The sequence below is a fragment of the Carlito syrichta genome, unplaced genomic scaffold (assembly GCF_000164805.1).
Source record: "Carlito syrichta isolate Samal-C Ts95f unplaced genomic scaffold, Tarsius_syrichta-2.0.1 Scaffold304979, whole genome shotgun sequence".
Classification (NCBI taxonomy): domain Eukaryota; kingdom Metazoa; phylum Chordata; class Mammalia; order Primates; family Tarsiidae; genus Carlito; species Carlito syrichta.
In genome coordinates this window covers 2,813-12,783 of record NW_007249075.1, presented here as the reverse complement: position 1 = coordinate 12,783, position 9,971 = coordinate 2,813, and the positions used below count along the sequence as shown (strand labels likewise).

The 9,971-nt window shown below is 42.8% G+C and overlaps 1 gene segment (V, D, J or C); it reads left to right on the top strand.

The window, feature by feature from the left end:
* Window positions 1-260: 260 nt before the first annotated feature.
* LOC103263357 lies at window positions 261-760 on the top strand. The segment is given in 2 exon segments: window positions 261-309; window positions 429-760. Coding segments are annotated over 2 exon segments (381 nt in total).
* The last annotated feature ends 9,211 nt before the right edge of the window (window positions 761-9,971 follow it).

Sequence of the window (9,971 nt, the reverse complement as noted above, 5' to 3'; positions counted from 1 at the left end):
AAACCAAACACCTGACACTGGTCTCGGCTCAGGGTTTACTAGAGTTAACAGCTGGGTCCCCTCTGTGCCCCTGGGGAGCCTCATGCGAGGCCCAACTCAGGACCTCCCTTCCCAGAAATGACTCTCAGCTAATGCACGTGGGCACAGGGGAAGAGGAGCACATTTGCATAAAGTGCTCTCTTCCCTTTTCTCGGACTAGAGGGTGAATAAGAGAGACCTGCAGCATGACAGTCTCAGCAAAGTTCTGCAGTGTTTGCACCATGGCCTGGACCCCACTCCTCCTCCTCACCCTCCTCCTTTACTCCACAGGTCAGGAAAGCCCTCAGAACCCTGATCCCTAGCTCCCTAACACCACCTCCTAACTACATGCCAGAAATGTCCTTCCCTCCTGTCCTTTCTTTGGACTTAGTGGGTTTCTGCTTTTCCAGGGTCCCTCTCTCAGCCTGTGCTGACTCAACCATCCTCTGCATCTGCCTCCCTGGGAGCCTCAGTCAAGCTCACCTGCACTTTGAGCAGTGAATACAGCAACTACAACATTGCATGGCATCAGCAGCAGCAGGGGAAGGCTCCTCGATACCTGATGTATGTTTCCAGTGATGGAAGCCACAGCAATGCAGATGGGATCTCCAGTCGCTTCTCGGGCTCCAGCTCGGGAGCTGATCGCTACTTGACCATTTCTAATGTCCACTCTGAGGATGAGGCTAATTATTACTGTCAGACCTGGGGCAGTGGTATTTATCACAGTGACATAGACAGATGAGGAAGTGAGACAAAAACCTCAGCCTGCTCAGGGCTTGCTCTGTGGCAACTTTCAAATTTTAGAATATGTTCTATAGGGATAAACTCTACTTGGAAGTATCTTCCATTTAAAATGTTTCAAGTTGTCAGGCACAGTGGATCATTCCTGTAATCTCAGCACTTCAGAAAGCTCAGGTGAGAGGAATGATGGAGCCCATTAGTTTGAGGCCACCCTGGGCAACTTGGCAAGACCTCATCTCTGCAATAAATCAGCAAAAAAAAAAAAAAATGCTGGGAGTGATGACGCACACCTGTCATTTCAGCTACTTGGAAGGCTGAGGCAAAAGGATCATTTGAGTCCACCAGGTCAAGGCTGCGGTTGCCATGAGCATGCCACTACACTCCAGTTTCAACTCTTAATTTTCACTCAATGTTTCTGGCATTTCAGAATAACTAAAAACAAAAAACAAAAACCTCATGATGCTACCTGATTATCCATATATGACAAAACCAGAGTCTGTGTAGCTGGAATTTTTCTCTTGAAAAAGCAAAATTTGGGGCTCAGTAGCTAGTCTCTAATCCCAGTACTTTGGGAGGCTTAGATGAGTGGATTCCCTGAGCCTGTGGGTTCAAGACAAACCCAGCAACTTGGTGAGACTTCGTCTCTACAAAAAATCAAGAATTAGCCAGATGTGGTAATACGTGTCTGTAGTTCTGGCTACTTGGAAGTCTGAAGCAGAAGGATCACTGGAGACCAGCAGGCTGATGCTGGGTTGGCCGTGAGGGTGCCACTGCACTCCAGCCTGGGTGGCAGTGTGAGACTCCAACCCCCCCCCGAAAAAGCAAAATGAGCCTTTCATAGCTCACATGTTTATCAGAGCCCAGAGACCATCCCACCAGGTGGACAGTCCCATACAGCAAGAATTATGTTCATCCAGGGGTGAGAGCAAAGACCTCATTTCCCTCCCCAGTCACCTGTGCTCAGTGCTTCCCGATGCTCCCTGAGTCCCAGAGAAGAGACACTAAGGTATGAAATGCGGAGTGAAGACACAAACTTGGGAAGACCTGAAGACACAGAAGTAGGTGACCTGTACCTGAAACTTTAGTTGTTAGGTCAGGAGGAATGGGGCTTAGAAATCGGGGCAACTAAGGCATTGAGGTCAGCAAACCTCTGTGTGGGTTGTGAGAGAGAGAGGAGGAGGCTCCATCATTGCTGGGAAAATGCTGAGCAGACCCTTCTGTGAGCTCTGACACCTTAGGGAAGCTGGTTCTACTTTCTCCTCAGATGATGCCCCCAAGGAGCTCCTGTGTTCCCAGGTACAGGATGAATCTTCAGTATGGAGATGGCTCTTGGAACCATCCCTGCTTACCTGCCATACTTTAATCCCATGATCATAGTATTTTCTTCTCTTGTTCTTTGACTGGGATAATGCTGGATGCTCACAACCTTCCTGAAAACTCTTGGCTTCAGCCTGAGGACGAGGCTGATTATGCTTAGCTGGGTGCACAAGCATCCACATGTACGCAGTGCTGCAGGACAGGGGGAAGGGACACAAAAAAATGCTGCCAGACCACCAATGGAGATTCCCCCTGCAGTCCCTACAATGTCCCTTTGGATAAATCAGGTGTTTAATCCTTTTTTGTTGTTGTTGTTCCTATTTATGTTTGTTTGTTTTACAGTTTGGTTAAAATTCAGAGTTCCATACTCACTCCAGAAAACATGGTCTAAAGAATGTGTTCTTGTCCTCTCAATTCTACCCCCACATCCAAACCTTGGCAGTTACACTTTGTCATATTGGCCCATATTGAGAAAAATCCAAAACTAGGATCAGGCTATCCTGGGAACCAAGTCCATGCTGGATCAAGGCATGACCAAGGACACAGAGTCCACAGAGTCTGAGCCAGGATAGTCAACTACCAGAATCTGACCCTTCACACCACTCACTGAGCACCTATCATGTGCCAGGGTCATATTATGGGGCTCAGGACACAGGTTGACAAGACAGAGATGTTTCCTGCCCTTGTGGAGCTGACAGCAACTGGTGGAAATAATAAGACAATCAAGTAAAAATGTCAGTACAATAACATGTCATACAGATGCTGGAGAGGATGTTGTAAAAAGGGAATATACCCGGCTTGGTGGCTCAGCCTGTAATCCCGCACCTTTGAAAGGCTGAGGTGAGTGGATTGCCTGTGCCCACGGGTTCGAGAACCGCCTGGGCAGCGAGACTTCATCTCTACAATAAATCAAAAAAATTAGCCGGACGTGGTAGCACATGCCCGTAATTCCGGCTACTTGGAAGGCTGAGGCAGAAGGATCGCTGGAGCCCAGCAGATCGAGGCTGCTGTGCCCGGGAGTGGCCACTGCACTCCAGTCTGGGTGACAGAGTGAGACTCCAACTCAAAAAAAAAGAGAACACTTCTACACTGTTGGTGGGAGTGCAAACTAGTTCAGCCTCTGTGAAAATTAGTGTGGCTATTCCTCAAAGTTCTAAAAATTGACCTTCCATATGACCCTAAAATACCCCTACTGGGAATACACCTGGAAAAACTCAGGTCACTGTACAAAAAAAATACGTGCACATGTATGTTTATCGCAGCATTGTCCACAATAGCAAGAACATGGAAACAACCATCCTTCACATCAAAAGAGGACTACATAACAAAATGTGGTACATATATACAGTGGAATACTACACAGTCATAAAGAAGAACAAAATCATGAACTTTGCAGCAATCTGGATGGATTAGAGTTTATAATACTGAGTGATCTCTCACAGAAACAAAGAGCTGAGTATCATATGTTATCACTCATAAGTGGTCCTTGAACAACTACGATATTACTATAAGAAAAGGATTGAAAGTGGCTGGAAACTGCTGGGAGGGGGTGAGTAGGAAGGTGGGATTGACAGTGGTTGATATCTGCCTGGGGAAGAGGGGTCATGCCTCATTGATAAGGGTAAATGCACAGTGAATATTTGTATACCTGGCCCTGAATTGTACCCCACAATTTTAAGAAAAATTAAAAGAGGTAAAACTTAAAACAACTTTCAGAAACCTCTCAACTAGAAACAAATACATGTTATAATTCAAGTGAGAGAGGAGAGCTCAGTAGGGGGTAGAGGAGTCATCAGAAGGTTGGACAAAGAACACACAGGGACTGCTTACATTTGTGAAGAAAAGTCCAGATGGTACAGAGAAGAAGGTCAAGGAGATGGGACTAGTGAAGGCCGTCGGGCCAGCTGGAGTCACTGGAGGAGAATGATCAGACTCAACATGTGTTTGTGGAGGAAGGTCTGAAGCTTGGGAGCGGGAAGAGGACTCAAGGCAGGCCTTAGGTACTAGACAGAGAGGGAATGGTCCACCCTGTTGGGGGCAGGGCTTCATGAGAAAGGAAAGTTCACTGAGCATGATGAAAACTTTGACAACAGCCAGTAAGCCTCATTCAAAGGTGTCACACACTTTTTCTCTCCAGATAGTGAGGGAATCTCACTCTAAGCTTTACATGATATCTCCCTTTTCCATGATCTGTCCTGTCCCCAGGCTGATATCCTATTTAGAAACAAAATGACTCCCCAATCCCAGCTGTCACATCCTCATAACAAACCTTCCAGAATGAACAAGATCTACCTCTCTAACCTACTGGTCTTCAGGATGGTTAAACTAGGTAGCTCACAGCATACCCCCTGACACTATCATGGTGACCAGGAGATGATTTGGGCAACAGAGGTTTGTCCCTAAAACTAGAAACTGAAACAATCACATAAAACCACTTGCCTGGAATAACTAGAGTCTAAACATAAGAGAAAAAGGCCAGGAGTTTGCCTAAATGGCCCCACAATGTGCATCACTTTGTGCTTCACCCTCATCTTTAGTTCATTTTGGGCATTGTTGTGGATTCTGGGTCCTGGGTAGGGACAATAACCTGGATATTCCTGTCTCATAAAGTTACAGCTCAGGCCACCTGTCCTTTCTGATATTCTTTCATCAAGATCCAGTCCCCAAGACATACCCATTTCTATCTAATAGTCATTGATCTGATATTCTGGTATTCTCAGAAGAGGTAGAGAGAAAATAACCACTTTCATGATGGCTTTCTCATTCCAGAGGGCATGAGTAGGAAAAATAAGTTGAAGTCAAACTAGTGGTCACTGTCCACCATCACCTGGGCATCTGTCCTGCATCAGTTTCTCCCTCCAGTGAGAACAAGACTTAAGGGTAGCACATGCATCCCTCTTTTTGCCCACACACTTCCATCCTAAGGCTACTGCTCTCACAGAGTGCCTGTGTCATTTATGAGAATCGACACCTCACAAAGTCCCGATCCCAAAGATCTGGGATCAGTGTCAGCCTGATTCTAAGTCAGCTGTGACTCTGCCCATTCAAGACACAGCTAATTGTTAAAGACCTCTTTGCACTCTCTTGTTTTTTCAAACCTGAGATGAGTATTCTCAATATCCTTCTAGAATGTCTGTCTCTACTCAAAAATATAATGTTGTGCCCTCAGGCCTGCAACCATTTTATTTTCCAAGTCCTATACTCGTTCTTACATTCTCATCTCCTACCATGACTCACTTTCCACTAACCAGTTACATTGTCACAAAGAATAAGGGAAGTGAGAATTTTCTAGAAAAATATAGAGTCAGCCAAAAAGGCTATAGTACCTTTCAAGAATCACTCCAGTATTCAAGAAAATAAAGTCCAGAGCTTCCAAAGTTCACTCCTCAGGAACAACTGTGTGAGCACATTAGGTAGAGAAATCTTCTTGGTCTTCTCAATGAATAACCTTGAAAGTTTCATAGTATAATTTTCAGAAACGCAAATATATGACTTTCACAAAAATGTATTATGAATATGTTATATTTCATAAATTTAATGTACTCATATTTTTCTAAACAGACCAGTATTAAGGTATAGATTGTTAAATAACATTTTTATAACAGTGTTAGAGTCCATTGGAATAGAAACTGTGAGGATAATTTTCTGATTTGGAGATACACTGTATTCAAGATAATAACTGTGAAATGTCTTCTCCTCCTACAACTATCTACAAATTAATATGATCTCATGTCTATGAAATGTCTCAGGTAGGACCTGTAGGTTTTGGACTTCCCCATCTCACACATCCCATTAAGGCTTTCCTAACATAGAATCTCCTCTCCCTCTGCCATTTTCCTCCTCTCTCTACATCTCATCCTGCTTATGCATGGTTTCCCCTGACCTCCTTTCTAGGAATTTCAGCAGAACAGACCCAGGGTGAGCCAGCTCCGGACACAGAGAACCAAAGTACTTCTTGGATTACTGAAGCACTTGCTCTGCCAGGGTGTCTTTCTTTCTGAGTCATAATCTTCTTGTTCCTGGGAGCCACTTCTCTGGGATCACATTATTCACCTATGTGTTACTCCGTCTAGGTCTACCTCATGGCCATCTCCACCTCTTCACCTGAACCCAAGGGATCCTCAGGTGATGATGATATTCATTCAGGTCACATGGCACTCCTTGTTTCCTCTTCCCCTATTGTCCCACCAAATCATTCCTTTTCAGGACCCTGAGCATAACAGGGGCCTCTCTGGTTTCCCTGTTCCAAAAGGTGCAGGTGATGGAGGGAAGCCGGCACGTTGTGCCCCTCCAACCCCTGTGTCAACTGCATGAGACAGGAGTGATGTTGTCTAGATGAACATGGAATTCCCAACACTGAGCTCTGTGACTGACACAAGGCAGGTGTTCAGTAACTATTTATGAAATGCAGACCTGATTCTCACATCACTGGCCACATTGTACTGGGTCCAGGATGGGACTGAATTGGAAGAGTCAGCTGAAGACCCACTCCTCTCTCTGCCTCGGCCTGAGAGCTAAGGAGCATCCACAAGGAAGAACATCCATGGGCATGGAAAGGACATGGGCAGCCTGGTCCTGTGTGTGAGAGAGGGTTCAACCTAGGGGAATCTTGTTCATTCAGGTGGAAGAAAAAGGGGATCTAAACGCTCGGTGAATGTGTAGGTATCCTCATGATGGAAGCAGTGACAAGAAATATGGGATGCAAGCACTGTTGAAAAAAATGTACTTCTGTATAATAAATAAAATTTTATATACCTGTTATGTTATAAAAACACAATAGATATTTTAATGACTATAAAATTTTGTAAAAGACCACAATCTATAAATAACAGAAACATTTCAATAAAGACAACCTTGAAATACAGTTCCAAAATACCACACACATTTTATTTAAGTTAAATATATGGGCTAGTTTTATTCAAATTGCTATATTTGATATCACTATTTCCTTTTGTAAATGGTACATTAAAATCAAATAGTACTACAACCGCCTAGTGAGAACCTCACCAATAATAATACCAACACAACTATCCTGTTCTTCTTCCCTACCCCCATGTGACTCCCCAAAGAAATACTTAAGATTCCAAGGCAGATAATGCCAGAATGCTGGCAGTCATTTGAATAGTTTGTTTCACTTTTTTCATGATAAATAGGGTTATCTTTCTCCTTAAGCTTGCTGTTATTTATTGCATTATGTTTTAATGTAACTTAGTGAAATGTATTCCAGATGTCATCACAGATGGAACATTTACAATTTCCATCATTTCTAAACTAATCCCCCACAGCAACATATTAGTAAATTGGAACTATATTTTTACCCTAACCATCTTAACAGAGAACAAATACTGGTCACAGTAATTTAAAGTTTTAACATTTCCCATCTTTAGATACTGAGCATGTTTGCCCTTTTTTATCTTAAGAAAAGTGCTTAGCCAGGCATGGTGGCAAGCATCTGTAGTTCCAGCTACTTGGAAGGTTGAGGCGGAAGTGTCGCCTGAGCCCAGCAGGTCGAGGCTACAGTGGTCATGATTGTGCCACTGCACTCTAGCCTGGGTGACAAAGAGTGAGTCTCCAACCCCCCCACAAAAAATAAAAGTGTTGCAAAGTCATTTGCCAGGCCCATCTGCAGACTTGCATTCTGTACTTGGAGGATAGATTCCTGGCAGAGAATCATGGGTCCCAGTGTCTGGATGAATATGACTTCAAGACTGTAGAAATTAGATGGAGAACAAACATTTACTAGAATAACTCTCTAAGAACACCCCTGAGCCTTCTGCCCATAGCCTCCCCATTTATAAAGGGAAGAGTTTCTTTTCCTCTCAGCACTATGAGACCCTTACAGAAAGGAGGGCTCTGGCCACCAAGGAGGAGTCACATAAGAGGACCCAATTTCCTCCAAACCAGAAGACTTGAGTACATGAAGGCAGGTCACTACTCTGGTCCTGAACTTTATCTAAGAGAACTTTATATAGAGATACCACTTCTATCCTGAGTGATTAACCACCAATGGTACCATGAATAGACTCACCTCTGAGAAGTCCCATAGTGTATGAAGACTGCCTCAGTGTAATGAGAAGGCCAAATAAGGGACTGTGTGGCCTGGTGCAGAGACTGGACAGACCAGTGAGGAGTTTTGGTTGGATCTGGGGAACTCTGATAGCCACATCACACTAAGATGTGTCTGGGTCTGGAAACAAGGGGACATATGGGGTCCTTTCTCAAAGTATCTGAGGATGAATGGAGCTGGGCAGTCACCTGCCATACCTTCTGCCCTCTGTGCAGGGCTCAGAGCTGTGATCCCCATACACCCTAGGACCAAGAACTTTACCCCTACCTATGCCCTGACATCCTCAGGCAGAGATCAAGGATGCAGGACCCAGGATAGGATAAGAAAACTGGAGGGGGATCTCATTGCAGAGACAGTTTATAGGGTCATAAAATACTTTGATTTTTCTTATTTATCTTCCACAGCCAGGTTGGAGAGTAAATCACAAAAGTTAGGAAAATGACAAGAAAAAAAAATAAGAAGTCAGATTCAGTTATCATTCCCCTTCATTCTATAGAATGATTTGTAAGCCAATATACAGTAGGAGGTCTTGAGACATTAGGAAGGCACTAGAATTGTCCATTCGGTGTCAACATTTTCAATATTAGCAATGTTGGATAATGAAGAAAAGACATGGTTTGACCTGATCTTATAGTCAATCACTTAAAGGAAAAGAGAGTCAGGTCTACGGCTTAGTCTGAAAAAATGAAAATAAATCAACGAATGAAAAATAACCTGAGTCATTAGATCTATTTTGCAAGCTACTGTGATCCCAGTCTTTGATTGTGTACTCAAAGGCACAGTATTTACAAGAGACAAAATGATAGCATAGTATTGAAGAAAGTTATGGGTAGAATTAAAGAGTAGTAGATAACTTAATTAGCTAAAAATCCCTTGCATGCATTTCACATTTGGGGGATGAATTTCCTTGAATCTGTATTCACCATCTGGAAATTCTCTAGGAGTTTCAGATATCAGAAGCTGAGATAGTGGCTGTAGGATAGAAAAATTGAGCCAAAACTGAGTAGCAAAAGATTCTGTTTGGACCAGTCCCACTAAACAGTCCTGCCTCATTTTTGAAAGAGGCATTGCAAGTGGGCTGTGTTTCTATAGGTGATAGAGAAACAGATTTTTAACAGGAAACATTTCTAAAGAAACAAAATAAAAATAAAACAATATCTGGAGCTTGTATAAATAGAGTCTCTGATGCATTCTTACATTGCAGTAGCAACTGAAGAGTCTACTGGACTGTAGATTGAAGCTGGCATTCAAATGACCTTTTGGTGAAGTACTTCCATCAGCAGAAAGGCACAAAAGTTGTGCATATATAAGTCGTTTAGCTCCAATTTGCAGGTTTTAAGAAAAGCACAGTTTTAATTTGTACAGTTTCCAACTCAGAAGGTCTGAAGAATAATTTGAATATATTAGTCTGGAGGCTAATAACCTCAAAATAATTCAGAATATATTCCAAACTGTAGAAAATAAAATACAAAAACAATGAATGTGACAATTTAATAAGAGGTGTACTATAATTTCTTTTGAAATAATTTTCTTTCTAGCCCACCCTTTTTACCAAAGATAAATCATAGTAGGAGAAATTTATTTGTAAAATAGGTTTCACCTCTATTATGATTGGTCTGATTATTTGCATGAAGTGCAGTAAGAATAATGATTTGCCATATAAGCTCTTTGTAAAATTGACTTTCCTGGAACTCTTTCCATAAGGAATCTTACATTAGAACTTTTTAAAGTGTTAGGTTAAAAATCCCATTAGGGCCTCTAAAATTTTAATTCAAGCCTAACTGTGGTGTGTGCACCATCCAGTGCCACATGAAAGATGCAAAGAATT